The sequence below is a fragment of the Diadema setosum genome, chromosome 13 (genome assembly GCF_964275005.1).
Source record: "Diadema setosum chromosome 13, eeDiaSeto1, whole genome shotgun sequence".
In the NCBI taxonomy this organism is placed as follows: Eukaryota; Metazoa; Echinodermata; class Echinoidea; order Diadematoida; family Diadematidae; genus Diadema; species Diadema setosum.
Genome location: NC_092697.1, coordinates 14,359,966 through 14,380,976, shown reverse-complemented (window position 1 = coordinate 14,380,976; position 21,011 = coordinate 14,359,966). Strand labels below are relative to the sequence as shown.

At 38.4% G+C, this 21,011-nt stretch overlaps 1 protein-coding gene across 1 annotated transcript in view; it reads left to right on the top strand.

Moving 5' to 3' along the window:
* Positions 1-2,924: 2,924 nt before the first annotated feature.
* The window catches only part of LOC140237238 (lysine-specific demethylase 4C-like), a 29,031-nt gene continuing 10,944 nt past the window's right edge, over positions 2,925-21,011 (top strand). Inside the window, exons 1-11 of the mRNA XM_072317182.1 lie at positions 2,925-3,010; positions 5,009-5,161; positions 5,917-6,089; positions 6,761-6,939; positions 7,814-7,943; positions 9,960-10,009; positions 10,610-10,713; positions 12,211-12,348; positions 17,613-17,785; positions 18,094-18,920; positions 20,542-20,664. Of these exons, the coding sequence (XP_072173283.1) occupies positions 5,027-5,161; positions 5,917-6,089; positions 6,761-6,939; positions 7,814-7,943; positions 9,960-10,009; positions 10,610-10,713; positions 12,211-12,348; positions 17,613-17,785; positions 18,094-18,920; positions 20,542-20,664 (2,032 nt within the window). The 5' untranslated portion in view covers positions 2,925-3,010; positions 5,009-5,026. The remainder of the gene's footprint in view (positions 3,011-5,008; positions 5,162-5,916; positions 6,090-6,760; positions 6,940-7,813; positions 7,944-9,959; positions 10,010-10,609; positions 10,714-12,210; positions 12,349-17,612; positions 17,786-18,093; positions 18,921-20,541; positions 20,665-21,011) is intronic.

The window sequence follows — 21,011 nt, the reverse complement described above, 5'->3', positions numbered from 1 at the left end:
ATGAGCGCTGTATATGCACCTCCATAGACTCGACTCGCACACAGGATAAAGATACACACGCAGGACAAGACGTGTATATGACAGATACTTAGCCATTCAAATTGTCCCTCAATATACATTTCTCACTCTTTTTTTTTTTGATCGAAAATCTTCTTAAGCTTCCACAAAGTGTGCATCAGACCGTTCTTCTAATCTAACAATGCAACCCCCACACCCTCCCCCGCTCGTTCTAATACATTAATTTTCTCACATTTTAGATATAAAATTTTCTTGATATTCCCTAAAAATTTGTCATCTAAAAATGCAAAAGCTCCCTTGCGTGGAAGGGGAACCCCTCCTATACACGCCCCCCCCCCCCCCCGATCCGTCTCCAAACACACTGCACATAGACCTACACAGTGAAGACGCATACCACGCGGATGTAAAGAGACGATAGATAGGCCTACCACAATTTAGTCATGCATTGTCCTTGAATATCAATTTTCCTCCTTTTTGATTGATTTTTTTTTCAAATGTTCCACAAAAAAGGAGTAGGTGCCTACCATTTCCAAAAATGCATGATCTTTTTTTCTTAATTGTATGTTTTATTGAATCAAATCAGAAACATAATCAAATTATTTACAAATGATTTGCAATGATTGGAAAACAAATAGAAAATAAATAATTTTTTTTTTTTAAAAGGTAACAAGAAGTTGAAAATAACCTCCAATATCGAATAAGCAAATCTTCCGTCACACTCTCCCTCGTTTGTTGGCTGCGCTCCGGATCCCTCACTCAGATGTTCCCCAATAAGTATCGAATAATATAATTTCGCCCCCGCTCGCGATAGAAAATAACCTACGTAGGCCATGCTCCAAATACTCCTTTAATGTCAGGAAATCAAGAGTTGTTTTTGGTATCAAATTCAATTTTACAGAAAAAAAAAATATTATGGAATACATATAACCATGCTCCAACATCAATATACTAAATAAACTTTGTTGTTGTTTTTCCATGTCTTTGCTCGTGTACCTATAGTTTCTGCACAGTTTCCTGAAAGGTTTTCTGTCAATAATAATATTTAAAGTACTTAAGTGCCTATCTTATTTAACCAGTGCATTCATCATTTCGATACAATTTCATTTCATGTGCTTTATTTCCATCAAACAAAATGAAATACATGTACACACATAATACAAAGTATGTTTGACACATTACATTAGGAACAGGCATATATATATTGCTATAACAATTTGTAAAAAGTACACGTCAAAGTATAATGATACAAAAAGAACAAATGAATACAATAATCAGCTTCCCTATAACAAGCTACAGTATATAATACAGTTAACTGCTGGAATTTTTAAAGCCTCGTGCTTCCCATAAGCGTGTTATCAGATTAAACTCTTCTAATCAGTATCTATAGTTGATATCTGAAGGTGCTCCGATAATTCATTATCTTGATTTATCAGAGTTTTCTATGTAAACCCTCGCCCAAAATGTATAATTTTAGCAGAATTATGAAATGAACGCAATAGGACATGCAGTCCACATCACTCGGTGAATTGGTCTTGCGATATTAAGGCTGCGTTCACATAGAAGTACTGTATACTATTCGGGTATTCGGGCTCGTTTTTCGAGGGCACGCGAACAGCTTGAATCGAACGATAGGATTTCCTCACACCGGTTCACATAGGAGGGCACTATTCGAAAGTACCGAATAGCTGCGAAAAGTATAGCAAAGTGGGAATCGAACTTGTTCGATTTTCTTGCAGCGTATACCGTCTCTCGTTTATGAAATAATGACAATTTTGGTCTAGATTTGCCCTTTAGCAAAAATAAGCATGTAGACTGACATTCTGATGCAGTTTAGAAATTGTTCATAAGATTTGCTAGGATGTAGGAGGAAGAAATCCTCACTGCATGGGATGGTGAGTGGACGGTGCGGGTGATGGTGTATTCGGGGCCCGAATAGCGAATACCGAATAGCGAATAGCGATTAGTGAATACCGAATACTTCTATGTGAACGCAGCCTAACATACAATCTCATGGGAAGACTTTATTAATCTATAGTTGATATCATTATATTCACCAAGAGTCAAAAATTCATATTCCCATGGGACGAGGTGTGCTTATGCCAAAGAATTTTTTTCACTACCTACTCATAAGGGTTGGCTTATGCGTAGTGTTTTTATTTTTCTTTCTTTCATTACTTGTATATATATATTTTTTTTGTGTGTGTGTGTGTGTGTGTGTAAAATACTTTTAAATGAAACAAATATCCTGATATGGATAAGAAATGATCGAATTGAATTGAATTGATGACTGATCCATCATCACAGTCGTCCCGATACAGATTGGTACATGGGGTGGAGTAGAGGCGTAACGCCCGGCCACTCCCACCCCGAGGTCCGTTTACGTTTCTCATTCGGCCTATAATGTGCATCATCAAATAAGATAGCTAACTAGAAATTAACATGCAGTTCGGGCATCTTCTTGTGAATCCAACTTCTGCATACGTACTGTATATGCCCGCTTTCACACGGGGAATCCCAATGTTCGGTATTTAACTTTATACCTGGGTTTATGGTAGGCCTGCTTGATACGCTTGCATGGTTATCCGACATCGGTATGACGAGACTGGCAGGGCAGGGCAAAAATCACACAGCGGCGTTGTTGTTTGTGTTTTATTAGATGGAAACTGATCCAGTCTTGAAAACGCTAAATAAAATAATAAAATAGACGAGTCGTCATGATGTTACCCACTCCTCAACATGGAGTGGCTCGACAAAAGAAGCGTGAAAATCGATTTTTTTGGGGGGAAAAAAAAAGAAAGAAGAGCCTGATTTGCCTTTTTATTCTGGTAGACAAATCCGAACTATATATCTTATACCGGTGTAAGTATACTATTGCACATGGTTGTAATGCGGTTTATAAATGAGCGAGTCGATTGCTTCCCGACTTCGCGTCCTCTGACGGAGGCCCTGATGTTTTTGCATTTGTTAGTGGTAAATTGTCCATTTGATAAAGGTAAGACTTCATTTCATGGTAGATTTTGTGACTGATGACGAGTTTTGATAAAATATTGTTGTTGTTTTATCGGTTTTTACTCATTATGAGCTGTTGAAATGACATGTTTTTCCATAGAGAACACCGAGACTCGAAGACAGGGAATTTGCACGTAGACCCGTTGTCAGCTTCCCAACAAGGTTATCGTCCGGCTCATCTGTTTTGTTCGCTTGCAAACAGCTGATTACAGCCCAAATTTGCACTAAAGAAATATTATATGCGATTCATTCTGAATATAGTGCCCATGATGACTCATGATTATCGCATCAAGTATCCAGTGATTGTGATATTAATGTTACAGTGGGAGTAATGTGCTCAGTTGTCGCGTCGTCTGGTCAGTTGACTTGTTACCGTGATCAAGTGTGAAGCACACGGCTAAATACGAATAGAGAGTGACTGTGGCTGGTCCGCAGTAGGGGGACGCGTCCCCGTGCACAACATAATTCGCGTCCCCTTCATTTTCGACTCGAGTGTGTGTGTGTGTTTGTGTGTGTGTCTGCCATACGATGCAATGGGAATGTGCGCTCGGCTCGTGAATTGATCCTTCGTTTCGATAGTTCATATTGTCGCCAAGTTATGACATTTTGTGGTTGCTAAATACAGTCATTATTGAAAGATATCCGTGAAGGGAGGTTTCATTTTGAATATAGAGCAAGCACTAAATGGTAACGATTCGTGTAAGAAAAATTAATTTAATCTTAAATGCTGGTTGTGGAATTATCGTTACAGTACTAGAAAATTAGCAGTGAAGTGTTGTGTGTGTTGGACCATGTAAGCGCTCTGGGAAGACATGAATGTGTCGCTGCAGAATTCGATTTTGCTCATTAAGTAATTTTATGATGTACTCATAGTATTCATGTTGTCGCTTGCAAGATGTAGAGTAATAATTTGGTCTATTTAAGTGTTAAACTCTGTGATACATGATGTAGCTAACCATTGCTCTGCTACCTGCATTATTTCCCTTCACCTAAAATGAAGAACTATTTGTGCGGATGAATACGTCAGAGTGATAAGTCCCAGTCACTACCAGTGAGTTTACAAATTGCTGTATGCAGTGTACAACATCGCGATTGGCTGTCATGTACAGATGTTTTTATTTGGAAAATCCCACAATGTCTCTTTTATTTTTATTTGTATTCTATGTTACTATCGTTAAATGTTCCCAAAAGTAGAAGTATAATGTAAATTTTAGTATCTTGGCCTTTGATTTTGTTTGAACGAAATCTTAAGGTGTAGAAACCACAGCAATGCCAATGGCAATAGTACTTTTAATAGGCCTACCTTTTGCAACTGGGAGAGATAAATACCAGTTAGGGCATAAATACAATATTTTTTTTTTTCTTCAAGTATGAAGAAATGAATTCACTTGAATGGGGGTGGGGAAGGGAACTAGTTGGAATTATTATTGAATGTATTGATAATTGGAAGAGAAAGTTTGAAATGAAAAAAAAAAATGGGAGTGTGTCCATGTGCAAAGCATGACATCACATTACAGAAACAACGAAAAACAGCAGAGTGAGAACTTGTGGTAAATATGAATAAAACATTTGCAGGAACATGTAGCTTTATGCTGAGTTTCAATTGTGATTATACTTTCCATTTGATAGGTGAAAAGTGATCTGTCAGTGTTGATACTATGAGCAGTGTCGCCGAATGTGGTATTGTTGGACTTCATTAAACACGCACACAGCAAAAATTGTTTGGGTGTGTTTCTTTGTTTGTTTGTTTGTTTGTGTGTACTACTACTACTTCAATGTTGTCCAAATAATTCCTAACTTCACATTACTTGTATAGCACTTTCAGCACCCCTCGAAGTGGCATCGTAAAATTCCTGGATTGTATTAATTTCCAGAAAATATAGCATGAAGTTCGAACTCTCCGTTTATTCCTTGTCAATGTCGGCCAGCAGATTCAAGTTTGTAGTAACCAGCAACCCCTCTTGTTTGTTTTTGTGCAAAGCCATATGTAGCAGCCAAGATGAGTCTGACGGCTTCGTCCCAGAACATCCCCAAGATTATGGTCTTCCGACCAACCTTGGAGGAGATGAAGGACTTCAGTGGGTATATTGCCTACATGGAATCGCAGGGAGCCCACAAGGCAGGCATAGCCAAGGTAAATTCATTGTTTGTAAATGAGTTGATAGACACTCACTCATGAGGCTTGGGCTAGTAAATACAGGGATCGTATAGTTTTGGTTGAGTCAAGGATTCAAATTTTTAGTTTTTGCTAGATAATTGGAAACCTCTTATGAAATGTGAAAGAGCATACAATTTTTAAAGGAATTCAAAGTGTGTTTTATGAGAATTATTTTTGAAATGGCTGAGATATCCACAAAGTGCTCCTGATAAAAGGTGGGATCCACCTTTTATTATGAGCACTTTGTTTTACTCTATTTTTTAATATCTCAGCCATTTCAAGACCAACTTTCATCAAAACAGCTTTTAATTCCTCTTAAAGTTGTATGCTCTTTCATATTTCATAAGAGGTTTTTAATTATCTTGCAAAAAGTTAAAATCTGAATCCCCCATCTCAACCAAAACTATACCATCCCCATAACCATAAGAAAATTGCAATCTTGTAGTACTTGGGACTACCTGCTCGCACAAGTCATGTGACAGAGTAGGACAGGAGGTTGTGTGTCGAGATTTTCCATATTCCTGAAATGTATGTCCCTCTGTATGAAGTGTACTTTGAATGTGAACATCTAATGTGAATTAGTAGGTATACCGCTATGCAGATGATGGATATGATAATGCACTCTTCTCTTTCATCTAGTAAGTTGATTTAAAAAAGAAAAGAAAAGAAAATCTTGAATAAAGTGAGAAATATGTAAATGCAGTAAATATTTCTGTGTTTGCTCCTGTCAGGTGATTCCCCCCAAGGAATTTGTGCCGAGGAAGAACTACGATGACCTGAACCTGGTGATTCCGGCCCCGATCCAACAGGAAGTGATGGGTCATCAGGGACTGTACACACAGTACAACATTCAGAAGAAGGCCATGACGGTCAAGGAGTATGCCAAGCTTGCCAACAGTGCCAGGTACTTTCTTTGGTCACTGCCAACTTGAGACTCTACAAAACTAAGCACTTTTAAACTTAAGCATCACACTGTGACTGTGAACTGACACTTGCATGACCATGAACTGACACAGTGCATGTGCGGACGTACACAGCGTTTACTCTGAGAGGTCACAGGGCATCATGCGCTGAAAATAGAAATGTTGTAGATAAATGTGAAATGTGTTTCTGTAGAAGTAGCATGCAAAAATTCACAGAGCAAAATTGTGCAAGGTAGAATGAACTCAAAGGCAAATTTTGACATTGCATGAATGTAGGGGAATGAATTAAAATGACTGATAATTGGAAAAGGAGCAAAACTGGACAAGAAGCAAGAAAGTTAAGTGTATTTCCATGTTAGCACATCATATCAAATGATGTACAAAGCGTTCCTTGACACAGATGTTGTTGTAGTCATGTGATAGTGTTGTACTGCATTAACCCCCCCCCCCCCCATTTCTGTCAAACTTACATGTATGTAATATTACTCTTACATATCCCACAAGTAGACGTTAATGAAACAGGATTGGAATATGTTAAGCTTTTTCAGGTTGGTAATTTCATAATTAGAGGATTATCAGAACATGTCTGATTCAATTCATTAGGGTAAGCATGTTCTGAGATTGTTTCATCCTCCCATACTTAATTCTCCAGGTACCAAACACCGCCCCACTTTGGCTTCGAAGACCTTGAGAGAAAGTACTGGAAGAACATCACCTACAATTCACCCATCTATGGAGCGGACATCTCAGGCTCTGTGTACGACGAAGGCGTGGACATCTGGAACATCAACCGCCTCAACACAGTGCTGGACATCATCGAAGAGGAGCAAGGTACGACAGCAGTGAGAGTCGATGACTTACATTGTCAATAACCTGACAATGATACGTCAACACACATGATAGTGTGGAACTTCAATTTCAGAAAGCACTTGGAGATTTCATTAAATTTACTGTCTTGTGTTTTGACTTCTAAAAAAGACAACTATATGTCACCTATGTATGGAAAACAATTTTGCAGGAATTGAAAGGCTGGTATATTACTTTGATTTACAATGTAAAGACGTTGCCTTGAGTTTCATCCATGTCATTCAGCGCAAGTGGTTTTCTGCATGAATTTCATTTTCAGGTCGTTAATGTTCATGATCAGAAATATGTGGGCATTTGTGCATTCCTTTATTGTTGAACCACGTGTCATGTAAAAAAAAAGTTTCTCACCAAGCTGGACTTCAAACACACTGCTTGATTCACATACAGATAGAAAAGACAGTAGATTATATGATGTGTTGGATGTATTCTGGATTAAAGTGAACATGTCCAGCTTGGCTGAGAGGTGTTGACTGAACACAGCATGAGCTGCAGTGACTCTCTGTATACTCTGTAAGAATTGTTCAGGATGTGCTTGCTACCAGTTATTCTCTATTATTCTCTACATTTGTGCTGATGAGGCACTATTCCACAATGTGTTTGTATAAATCATATTTCTATCAGTTCCTGCAGTGTAAAGTACTGTTGTAAACACTGCAGAACTACAAGGTTCTGTTCTCGTACTTTCTACGTTTACCTGTTCAAGAATTAATCCATGCAAGAAACATCTGAGAGTTTTGTGCATCTTGGTGACTTTGTTTTAAATACAATGATCTAAAGCATTTGATTGCGGGTGGTGAACCTGAAATTGTAATTTTTATCTTTGTCACATTTTGCACAGGAGTAAAGATTGAAGGTGTAAACACAGCCTATCTCTACTTTGGGATGTGGAAGACAACGTTTGCATGGCACACAGAGGACCTTGACCTCTACAGCATCAACTACCTCCACTACGGTGCTCCCAAGTCATGGTAGGAAAGGGGTTAAATAACAGACGTGTCGGTTCATTAGACCAGAAAAGGAAATACTGCCATGACAACCCAAACACTTGTAAATGAAAAAATGAAAGAAAATGTTCATGTGGAATAAAATATTTAATGGCAATGAAATAGAAAACTTATGTTTGTGAGTGTGTGGTTTGATGGAGAGATTTGTTTAATGTGTGAGGCAAAATATTAATGTATTGATTTCACTGGAGTGCTAAATATATTTGAATGATGCTGACTTGGTTTAAAGTCAAGTTGTAGATTTGGTACTGTAAATTGCCCAACTTCTCAGAGGTGAATAATTTATTTATTGTTTTCACTAGTGTGCTTTCAGTACAATTCTATTTTGAATGACATGCTGTTTAAACTACAAAAAATCTTAGGTATACATACTTGAAATCAGGTAGGCATGAAAAGACAGTAGATACTTGGACTTGTACATGACCTGGGAAAGTTGTTCAAATGTAAACAACCATTGCAAAGCATCTTTTGAAGATATGGCAACTGTTATGTGATATCTATCTCATTTCAGTAAAGCTTTCATGGTCTCTTTTTGTTTCTCTATTTCCATTCGGGGGAAAATCCCTTTAACAGATATGTTGTCATTGCAGTCGTAGTTATTGTGAATAAGATCCACAAATTTTGTGACATCATTCTTACACTGTCCAAGGTCAAGGACATGTGTATAAAGCTGTGGAAATTTATTGATAATAGGCATTTTGTGTGTGGCAGTAGTGACCACAAAAAAATCCAGCAGATACCACCTTCTAGCGTGCCACAGGAATGAATTGATTGTATCGTCTTGTCCTCCCTTTAAATGCCTCTGTGACCTAGGTATGCCATTCCTCCAGAGCATGGTAAACGCCTGGAGAGGCTGGCTGCTGGTAAGTGGTCGTGTGTCACTAGAGTGACTGGCGTTCCTGCCAAAAGGCCGTTGCAGAGCACAAGTCTATCACTGCTGCCATCCTCAATATATGCGTTTTTGAAGGGAAATCAGAGATTCTCCTGGCAAACCGCTTTCATTTCCTTCCCGTAGGGAAGAGGAGAGGCTGTCACTTGGCCTTTCTATGAAGCGAATAAAATTTACATTTACATTCTTCTGCCTTTGAAGGCCTTTGATGAAATGTTACCATTCTTTGAGGAATAGGTTTTGCAAGGCTTTAGTCAAGTAGGAAACATAACACTTACTCATTATTTACTGCTTGGCCAATTAATTTACTCAATTTTGCTTGTTACTTCAATTAATATAATGAAACACTGGTAGAGGGAAAGATGAGTACATTTTTAGATCGAGTACAGGGGACCAATTCAAAACCTGTCAGTGGTCTCGAAGTTTCACAATCCTGTTTCTTTCTTTTGTAAGCATTGGTCCTTACCAATTAACCATCAGTTTGTGGTGCTTATGGCAAGAAGTCAGCATAATGGTTTATATTGAACATATTTCCCAGTACCGGTAATTGTTTAATTATGCTTCAACAGTATTCCCCCTCCCCCATCAAAATCAGAGTGACTGTACTAGAAATTCAAATTCTAATAGAGAATTACACTCTTACCAGAAAATGGTAATGTTTATGATTGAGGCATCCTGATTTCCCTGTGAACTGTGTAAATGGAGGATCGTAGCGAGGTGAACACGTCTCTTGGTTATAGACTTGTGCCTGCTCTGACCACCCCTTGTGTTTGAGTGCCCTGCAGTGCTAACAGTTGAGACCAGAATAGCCTGACCCAAGCTAACCAAGTGATAGTGTCTTGAGATACACAGACGTGATGTTCTTGCCAAATTTCATGCAATACTACCAGTTGAAAAACAAACAAAAACAAACAACAACAACAAAAAGCAAAAACAAAACAAGAAACAAATCCCCAACGATAAGAACAGTAACCAGCTGGGTCATGTGACTGGTCTCAGCCACGTCACTGGTGCTTTTTTGCTCTTCTTCTCTCTCATCTTTCACCCTCTTGTGACCTGAGTTAACCCCTTGTGTCCCTTCGTCTGTCTAGGTATGCTATCCCACCTGAACATGGTAAACGTTTGGAGAGACTTGCAGAGGGTAGGCGCTTCTGTCTCTTGATCATTTTTTTTAAATTTCATACTGATTTCACCAGCTAATTTGTATCATTTTCTGTAATTCATCTTTACACCAGTATGCATGCTGTGATCATTCATGTGTTTGTACTTACATAATAATATTATTTTTACATGTATATATTTTTTTTTCTATATTGCTGCATTTGCTACCCAATTATGAAAAAATATATACATACATATATATGTGCAGATACCTGTGCTAGACAATGGTGTGTGATATCTTGGCTTCATAGCTTTGTGATATTTTTCGTGTATAATTTGCATTTTGTAGCAAATGATAAACAGTGTATATCAATTTGTTATTACCACATATCATGTACGGGTATTTTACAGTGTAAGACCTACGTGAAGATTGCTCCTCATTTTCACATGATTGCCCAACTACGGCATGTGCACTAAACCTTAAGGTTGTGACACATGAAATATGTGAGATAGATTAATACATAGAAATTCAAATTAAGTCTAGAATGTTGTTGCATATGATGTATGAAACAAAAACTACCAAATGACAGTGTATGAACTAATGATCATTTTTTTATTGTTCATTTTATTCAATCCATAGGCTTCTTCCCTGGAAACTTCCAGATATGTTCAAATTTTCTCAGGCACAAGATGACCATCATCGCTCCACACATCTTGAAGAAGTACTCCATTCCTTTCAACAAGGTAAGTTTCAGAGATCCTTGAATCCCTTTTTTTGATACAGTGTACTCTTGGTATAACAAACAGGGTTAAAACAGAATTCTCTTCAGAACAAAGTAAACATTCAGAGCCTAAAGTTATCATCTGTATATCTGTATGTACTTTACTGTTTGGCTATAACAAAAAAATCTTACTATGACAAAAGGTAACCATCGTCCCCAATGACGTTGTTAAACAGATCAGTTCAAATTTCTTCACACTCAGAATAACAATAATTGCTCTACAAATCTTGAAGAGATACTCTGTTAAAATATTAAGATTAAAGAATAAAAGTTAGTTCCTGACAGCTTTGAGTCCTTTTGTGGCAAATTATTTTTTAATAGGGCCCCATTTATTTATTTATTGAGTTTTTCATCAAGAACGAGTCTTTAGAAAATGTGCAAATCACAAGTTAAAAAAAAGAAGAAGATGAAAGCAACAAATTATTAAGCAGAGGGGTGACGACATGAGGTATGAGTTTTCTTCAATTTGTCTGCTTTATGTACAAATGAAATACAAATGAAATCGCAACTGCTGATCTACATTTTAGGAAACGTCAGAAAAAAGGAACCAGTCAAAATTGAATCATGGACTGCTTAACTACATAGCAATATCAGAATTTCGGAGCATGGGTATTGGTTCCAAGTCTATCATGTCACTGCCGGCAACCAGGGACAGCCTGGTGGTAGTGTCATTGCCCAGAAAGCAGAGATGTTGGGTTCAATTCCTGCTTGTTTCTAAGTTCCAACATATTCATATTGACTGTTCAAGAACTGTTTTGTGAAAATTAGCACAACTTCACAATTTCATTAATTATTTCATTTTTGTCCAATTTTGATCAAACTTTCACTGTTGTGCTTGTAAGATTTTCTCTTTAGACTAACTTGTATTTGTCTTGGTTTTCCCCTTTAAAAGTACAATGCCTTACTACTTAGTAATTTACACAGAGTGTAAACAGGAATGTTAAAGGGAAATGCAATCCTGATAATATGTTGATTTGTATGAAAATAGAAAAATCAGAGAAGTAGATCACTGAAAATTTTTGAAAAAAAAAAAATCACACACACATATACACACATAAAATATCTGTAAAAATCCAGGGTGTTGAGGAGCTCTTCATTCGGTTTGTACACAAAACTCACCAGTTTTTACTTTTCTCTGAAAAAAAAAATATATATATATATATCTTCAGGCCTGTTCTCGGCATGTAATAAGATTAGTTCATATTTGAATGTCCTTCTTGGTTGATAAGTTCTGTCTGTGCCCAAATACTGTATTTGAGAAATATGAAAATTAATGACATTAGTAACAATTAGCATGATATATCGCAATTGAATTTCTCATTAAGATTACAATAGAAGGGCAATGCAATCCTGACAGGATAGGACTGTAAAGGATGTTGACAGATATATGCACATTTACATTTTCTTACCGTAACCGGACATTGTTGATAGAACTGTTGATAACAATTGAATCCCACAGATCACGCAGCTGAAAGGGGAGTTCATGGTGACCTTTCCGTATGGCTACCACGCTGGCTTCAACCATGGCTACAACTGTGCAGAGTCCACCAACTTTGCCTCTCTCAGGTGGATCAACTACGGCAAGAGAGCAAGCTGCGTAAGTTTGAAACCTTCTTACATTCTTTAAGCTCAAAGATATATTGGAAGAAAATCTCTGCAAATACTGTTATGTGGTTTGTTTGTTTTTTTGTCCCAGTCCTGCATAGCGGAAGTGGGACATAAGTATCAATTTTCTGTCGGTGGCAGCATTCGTCAACACTTTTGTGTACTCTCTCAACTTTCCACAGCTTTGAGCTATGACCACCAATCTCACACCACAGGTTCATAGAACCTGAAAATGCTGGTAACGTTTAAGTATTGGTGAATTGCGACAAGGTCAAAGGTCAAAATGTCAATGAACTTTTCCTGATAAGCGCCATATATTGTGTGCTCTCAATTCCCTCAGCTTTGAGCTGTGACCACAAAAATTGCACCACTGGTACATCACCTGAAGATGCTGGTCAAATATGAATATTGGTGGATTGGGACAAGGTCAAAGGTCAATGAACTTACATTAAAAAATACCATGATCACACATTGCAATATGTAGGTGAGACATCACTTGGCATTTGCTGTGTTTATATAGATATTGGTGAAATAAGCATCTCCGTAAATTCACCTGAAAAGGAATAGTAATTTCTCATTCCATTAATGTGGTTTATACAATAGTCTGCACCTCTTTCAATGATGTACATGTATGATGATACTGAAATTCCAAGAGGTGTACACCAGGCACAGTTTTAATTTCCCTGCAGTTTGGATCAACAAAAAGAAATGTCAAGATGTGCATCTAACCCACAGTAAAGAGTTGACAAAGATGTATGATAATATTTAATCACTATCTTCAAACTTGTGTACAGTGGAACTTGTTTCATTAAAGAGTTTGGATATAACAAAAAAAAACCTTGTTATAATAAGGTGATATTGCAGGGCACACCTTTTTATATTTCTTTGTTGTGGAATCCTGACATAGTGAGAAACCTTGATAGAATAAGGTATTTGTCATGGTACACGTATGAAGGTCCTCTTAATACCAACGTTCCCCTGTTTTGGGATGATTTGCTATGTTTTTATGCCTCTGCCCCAGAGGATGCCAGAGGCATTACTGGTATAAGAATTGAAGTGCTCTTGATGTCAAACCAGGGTAGTCTTGTCTTTGCACCATAAATGCAAGCTAGACAGGAAAGAATGAAATTATTATATGATATGCATTCAGAGGTTGCCATGGTAACAGATGCTCAACCAATATTGTTGGTCGGGATGTTCCAGATGAAGCAGTGTCAGAGCAATGTCAGACTTACTGTATAAGCTGTTATTTTTGCATACAGATATTTTTGCGGATGAGCAGGTCACAGACATTTTCGCGAGATGTTGTTTTCCCAAAATGACACCGAGGCAAATGTTGTAAGTGTACTATAAGCCTAGCGCATGGCGACAATTCCGCATGTTATTAAATTTGCGGTCCAACAGTCACTCGCGAAATTTGCGAAAATTAAACCTTCACAAAAATAACAGCTTACTGTACGAGCTGAAATTTTTCGCGTACAGATATTTTTGCGAATCGGTACTTCGAGGACATTTTCGCGTGTTGTTAATTTCGCGGTTGCCAGGGTCTAACTGAACTTACTTATTTGCGCGTTGTTATTTTCGCGATTCAAAGGCGATTCGCGAAATTCGCGAAAATAAAACCACAGCGAAAATTTCAGCTCGTACAGTATACAATAATCAGCCAAACGATTGGAGTTAAAGTAAAAAAAAAAAAGGAAATGAATGGCAGCTGATGTGTATCCGTACATCCAAATATTTTGCCACTATGGCTCCACCCACCGAAATTGATTGCAATTAAGTGCAGCATCAAAGTTAATTAGCCATGAGGTGGTATACCAGTTTGTATTCAACCTTGTGTTCCTATATTTACTGAACATCCATTGCAAGTAAACTGCATGAAATTGAACAATTTTTTTTTTTTTTTTTCATTTTGGTAGAAATCTATCTTTTTTTTCTAGTAACTGAAGTGTAGCACTGACTTGTAAACAATCTTTCCCATTAACATGTACACATGAATGATATTGTAAGCTACCAGTATTTCATGACTGATGGCACAAAATGGGCTGATGTTGTTTGTTAATTTTGGGATCTCTAGTCCAGTCTTGTTCAATGACGTTTAAGATATCGGTATTATTGAGGATTTTGTTTTTCCTCGTGTGTGTTCCTATTTCCTTAATACATCTTCAATATGCATTTAGTAAATATGGTGTTTCTGGAAGTATTGCTAGTGAAGTGCTCAGATGTTGCTAAACACCATTTGCATTTCCTTCATTATTATGCCATCGTATTGTTGAATAGCCAGGGTTATGTTTAACGATACTGCACGTTTCTGGGCAAAATGTGTTTTACTGGATTTCAAATTTGATGTTGTGTCTGGCGAGGCATAATTATTAGAAAGAACTGCATGCTGTACTCTGTCTCTTCAGTTGACCTCAGATGATATGGAAAGTAGGGCATTTGCATGATACTACATGTGTAGTTTTCTGTGTACTATGTAAGGTATATTTTATTTGCACAATGTACATCTTTATAATACATGTGTTACGTTTATGTGATGAAGGAGATCATTTGGAAACAAATTTATGGATGAAATGTAAGTGTCTGTGTATTGAAATTATGAATACATGTGAAAATCCTGTTTTTACATTTAGAGGATGATTAACATGTCAGTTATTTGTTTGTTTGTTTGTTTGGGGTTTTTTTTTGGGGGGGGGGGTCTGAAATGATTTGAAATGAAATAAGTGAATGACTATGTACAATAAGAATGCAATATTTTCATGGGAAAAAAGATAAATCAAAGTATGTATACAATAATATAAGATTGAAATTTCGACTTTTTTAAATACTTGGATGGGCTACATATCTGGCCTCTAATTATAGAATATAATTCAGCAGTAAGTTGACTTTAATACATGTAGAGTGAGATAAAAACACGCTAGGGTTAGTTTCATTGGGGTCAGACAGGAAGTAAGGAAGAAGTGTGACTGTATTTCAATGAAACTGTGATATTGTTTATAATCACATGTGCAAAGTAGTAGAGATTATGATGTCATCATGATGTCATAATTTTCTCATTGACCTGTTAAAAAAATCTTCATTAGATATCCAGTTGAACTACATGTACATGAATATTACTTAAGCTAGTATCTCACCAACGGAGATGTCTTCACAACGTCTCTAACTCATCAGTCGCAGCAGTTGCAAAGATGTCTCCAACATTAAAATGTCTTGCGGTCTGACCAAGGAGACATCTCTGAGACGAATTATGGCAGGTGCCAAAAAATTTCAAATATGAGGGAGCCGTTGCAGGATCACCTGACTTTGATCTAGGCAGGATGTCAGCACGCAGATAGGTCACGTGGTTTTTAAGTAGGCCAAATAGTGTCAAAATAGAGTTGCGGAACGTCGCAGAGACGTCTCGGCGACCTCTCACCAGTTTTTCTGGTCTCCAGCAGGTCTCGGCGACGTCTCTGAGACATCTCTGAGACATCGCAGAGACGTCGCGGAGACGTCTCAGCAGTCGCAGATATGATTGGTCTCCGCGACGTCTCCGCGACTGATGGAGACGTCTCGGAGACATCGTGGAGACTTCGCGAAAAATCGAACATGTTCAAATTTCTTGCGACTAACTGGTGACTAATCGGAGACTCTGTAATTTTCAGGAGACGTCTCGGAGACGTTGTGGAGACGTCTCTGCAACTAACAAAATCAGAGTTGCGAACTAGTTTCAAGCCTGGTGAGATACTCCCTTTACAGACACATCAAAGTGTTTTGTGGGAGTAGCATAATTTCAAGGACAAGTTCACCTTCATTAACATAAGGATTGAGAGAATGTAGCAATATTAGTAGAACACATCATTGAAAGTTTGAGGAAAATCAGACAATCCGTTCAAAAGTTATGAATTTTTGAAGTTTTTGTGCAGTCACCGCTGGATGAGAAGACTACTGCAATGTATGATGTCACATGCATACAACAATATAAAGAACATATAAAGAGAATTTCACAAAATTTCATCTTTTAAAAAAAGTACACATTCCCTTGACTCATTACTGACATATGTTATGGGTAATATTATTCCCATTGCCTTTAGAAAGAGGCAAGTCAAGTGCTCTTTTATTATGCGAAAAAAGTGAAAATATGTTGAATTTTCTTTACATTTTCTTTATACTGTTGTACTCATATGACATCACGAGCCTTGGTAGTCTCCTCATCCAGCGGTTCCAACACAAAAATTTTAAAAATTCGTAACTTTTGCATCGATTGTCCAATTTTCCTCAAACTTTCACTGATGTGTTCTACTAATATTGCTGCATTCTCTCCATCCTTATGTTTATGAAGGTGAACTTGTCCTTTAAGTTCTATAGACCAATGCATGTTGATTATAAATAGTTTTGAATTGGCTTTCTGTTTGTTTGATTTTATCCTTTCTGTTTCACTCAATTTGAATTTGAATCAAAACAGTACTTTTAAAGGGGACCCAAACCCAAAGAGCAATGTATGAGTGAAAGCAGAAACATTAGTATAACAATGTAACACATCAGTGAAAATTTGAAGAAAATCAGACAGTCGATGCAAAAGTTATGAATTTTTAAAGTTTTGATGTTGGAACCGCTGGATGAGGAGACTATTAGGGGTTATGATGTATGTGTGGACAACAATACAATGTATAAAGAAAGTACATTGTATTAAGAAAATTCCACAAAAATTCACTTCTCTAGCATAATGAAAGAGCACTTCACTAACCGCTTTCACAAAGCAGGGGAATAATTGCTACCCTTAATGTGTCAGTATCAAGTTGATGGAATGTGTAACTTTCATGAAAAATTGATTTTTGTGGAATTCCCTTTGTATTTTCTTTATATTGTTGTCCACACAGGTTGCCATAACTTCTAGTAGTCTCCTCATCCAGCGGTTCCATCCCCAAAACTTTAAAAATTTGTAACTTTTGCATTGATTGTCCGATTTTCCTCGAACTTTCACTGATATGTTACTACCAATGTTGCCGCTTTCACTCAATCCACATTTCTCTTTGGGTTTGGGTTTGAGTTTCCTTCAAGTTATGCTGCAAAACCTACTCCTTTAATTACATTTTCCTTACTAGAATATTTTTACGGATGTATTGCTCAATCATTTTAATACGTAAAGAACAGATTAATATGAAAGACTCACATCAAAAGGATAACTTCAAAAGGCTCACGTCACAAGGCCAGAATTCAATATAACCAATGTAAAAATGATACTATTGTGATGTTTTGAATTTCTTTTATGTACAGTGTACCTGCCAAAAGGACTCGGTCAAGATCAGCATGGAGCCGTTTGTGCGGGTGTTCCAGCCCGACCGCTACGAGGCGTGGAAGCAGGGAAAGGACTCCCTCTACATTGAAGAAGTGGACAACCCAACCGGTGCAGGGAGTAAAGAAAAGCACATGAAGGAGCCACCCATGCTGTGAGTAGACTCTTTCTCCAGGCTTTTAGACCACTTCAGTGTGTTCCTGTATATTGACGCATACATGTTATCATGGAAAAATTCTGCGGACTGAGCACATTTGGAATGGTACCAATATTCTGTCATTGCTTTGTGCCTAATTTTTTAAGTTAACGCAATGCATCAGATCTACCGTGGATGTTGAGCACAAGTGCAATGGTTTGAATTATGATAATGCTATTATTCTCTCGTAACCACAGCAGCAGATTCATTGTCTCTCTCTCTGAATGTTGAAATTATGCCTGGCACGTGTGAAATTCTCCTTGCAGGCCTTTCACCAACAAGAGCGACGAGTTGCCGAGGAGACACCCCGTCCACAAGAAGGACGGGAGGCGGACGAACTCGCCCAACGCCCTGCCAAAGAAGAAAAAACAGAAGAAGAAGGTGAAGACGAGTGAGGCAGATGCAGGCGGGGACGGACAGAGTGAGGAAGCAAAGAAGAAAGCAAAGAAGAAGAAGCCTCCCCTGGGCAGTGGAGATGCCGATCCAACTACGAGTAGCAACGGCGTGGAATCTGTTGATAATGCCGCAAAGAAGAAGAAGAAAAAGCAGAAGGAAAAGTTGGAAGACGCAACCGGTGTCGCCAAAAAGAGGAAGGCACCAAGTGCGGAGGAAGGCTCATCGCCGTCCAAAAAGAAGAAGGCCTCAGCGGAACACGCGGCCGCTAATGGACAAAAGAAACCGAAGAAAAAGAAGCTACCCGAAGGAGTGTTGGTGATCACGCCCAAGGCAGAACTCAAAAAGCGCAAAAAGACCAAGAGGAAAGACGCCAAGAGCAAAAGCGGAAAGACTCTCGCAGAGGAAGGCACGGGAGACGCGTCAAACATCGATCGGACGTCTGCGCTCGAGAGGCCGCTGGTGGAGGATGGGGTGTCCGACGGAGAGGGGAGCATCGAGCCGGAGAAGGAGGTCGACCGCGCCGACCAGGAGGAGTCGACGGAGACGAGCCGGTGGGTGATGTTCGATCACCGCTACTCGTCCTCTAAGCCCAAGGCCTCGTCTGCCGGTCACGGCAAGTACAAACACAAGCACCAACCGAGACCGAGCAGGGAGGAGGAGGGCCGCAGACAGATGGTGCGCATGAGGAAGGGCAAAGGTAAGATGGCAGTTCTTTCTTCTACCTCATTCATTCCATTAGGGAATTGCGCACAATCTTTACTCCAGTACATCATATGATGCCTACGGTGAGGCCTATCCTGTCTCCCCACACTAACAGATTTCAGTTAAGTTTCAGGAAACTTTCTCAAGTACAGTCATCTCTTTGAAAGTTGATAAACTAATTGGTTTTAAAAAACCTTCCAAAATGGGAATAAACTGTATCTGTGCTTTATCACCAAGAACAGGAAACAAAATCACTGTGTGCTGTTGATTAACATACCACTCTGAGTTTATGTGAGCATACTGTGCCACAGTTCTCTGCTCTTTGCCAACACTTTTGTGAGCCCACATTCACATTTGATGTCATATCTAGTGCTCTGACTTGTGTGTTTATTGCTGAGTGATTCGTGTGTTGAGGATCATTAATCCACATCAGCGTGATGTCACACACTGTCCCTGATTTCATTTCCCTTGGGCTCAGTGGGGAATTTAATTGTGCTCCTGCTTTGTCTGATTAATTCCACTAAATTCCATTCAATTCAATTCAGAGTTAATTCTATCGTAGGAAAATGCACAGTTTCAGATTGTGCACTCTTGGTCAGGCATGAGAGTCTGAGAATAAAGATTTTTTTCTTCCAAAGAATTGTGTTGAATACAAACAATACCTCGGTCATGTATACAATGAATGTGGCTTTGTGTAAAGAGAGAAAAAAAAAGAAAGAACACACATATATCTTATTATCATATCTTATTATTATTATTACAGCTACTTGATTTTTCTGATGTTTATATAAATTTTTTTTTATTTCCTTTTGTAATTCACTTTAATAATACAAACATAAAATTATGATTTTGTATTTGGTTCAGAATGACCCTATGTTGGTGAATGGAAATTTGAAGATTTTAAAGTTTCTGATGATTGGTGTTTAGGGATGGGGCCTTTTTAAGGTTTTGTTGTTGTTGTTGAGCTAATACTCGTCCTGAAGTTACCAGTGTCGAAACATTTTTGAAAGGAACTGCATGTTTATCAATTTGTGTTTCTGCACACATGCATCCCTGAATCACATCCTAAGTATTCTTGCCTTTTTAGTATTTCACAAAAGTGTTTATAGGATGGACTGGCTGCACCTATGACCTTTGACCCTTTGTTAGCAGATGCATGTACAAAACTTGTACTTTAAAACTCAGAGATTCTGATCATCCGTACTGGCATAAAATGCTATGAATGCACTACTTATTTGTTACTTAATTGCTTTTGTTTTCTTGTTCTTTGTTTGTTTTAACATAAACAATTTGAGTTTTTGAAACCTTGACACTGATATCAGTTGATCTATACGGTAGAAAGATAAACCCCACGCAACATGTTCCTGCCCTTGTAGGGAGGTAAACAGCATTCATTTACATCAACTTCAAAGTTTCTTAACATTTTCTTCTGGAGTAGGATTCTGCATTAACTTTTCTACGACTTTCGTATATATCCTGGTTTGAGCGGAACTGTCTTGCCTCTGTGTGTCATTCTCTTTCCGCGATCTGTTCACTTTGAAACTTCCCCCATTTGCCAAGTGCCCTCATGCAGTCCCCCAAACTACATCCATATGTGCACCCTCTCCCCCACACAGACCGATGTCCATCACCCCCTCGCTCAGCAGTGGCCATGTTGGAATATAGGCGGGCCCTAGCCATGCCCAAGCCGGGTGGTATACCATCAGTGCTTCCGCAGTCTGCTCATCACACTCATTCTGGTAAATGCTCAGTCCAGTTGGGGGCGGGAGACTGACCCGTGGGCCCTGTTGGAGCTACCACAAAGTCTAGGGCTCGTTCTTCCATTATTGTCTTGAAAAAAACTGTCACTTACAGTGATCGCAACTGTTACCAGAGCAAATGCCCAGTGAGGTTTGAATATTTTCTTCAGGCATAGCCATACTGTAAAAGTGGATATTGTCGCATGAGTAAATTTTTCGCGCTGTGCCGGTTGAGATGATTTTTGCATGTTTTTAATTCCACAGAATCAAGAATCAACTACTGGAACATATAGCAAGCCAAATCATTCGCGTTCTTTTATTTTCGCGCTAGTTTCTGGTTTGCGCGA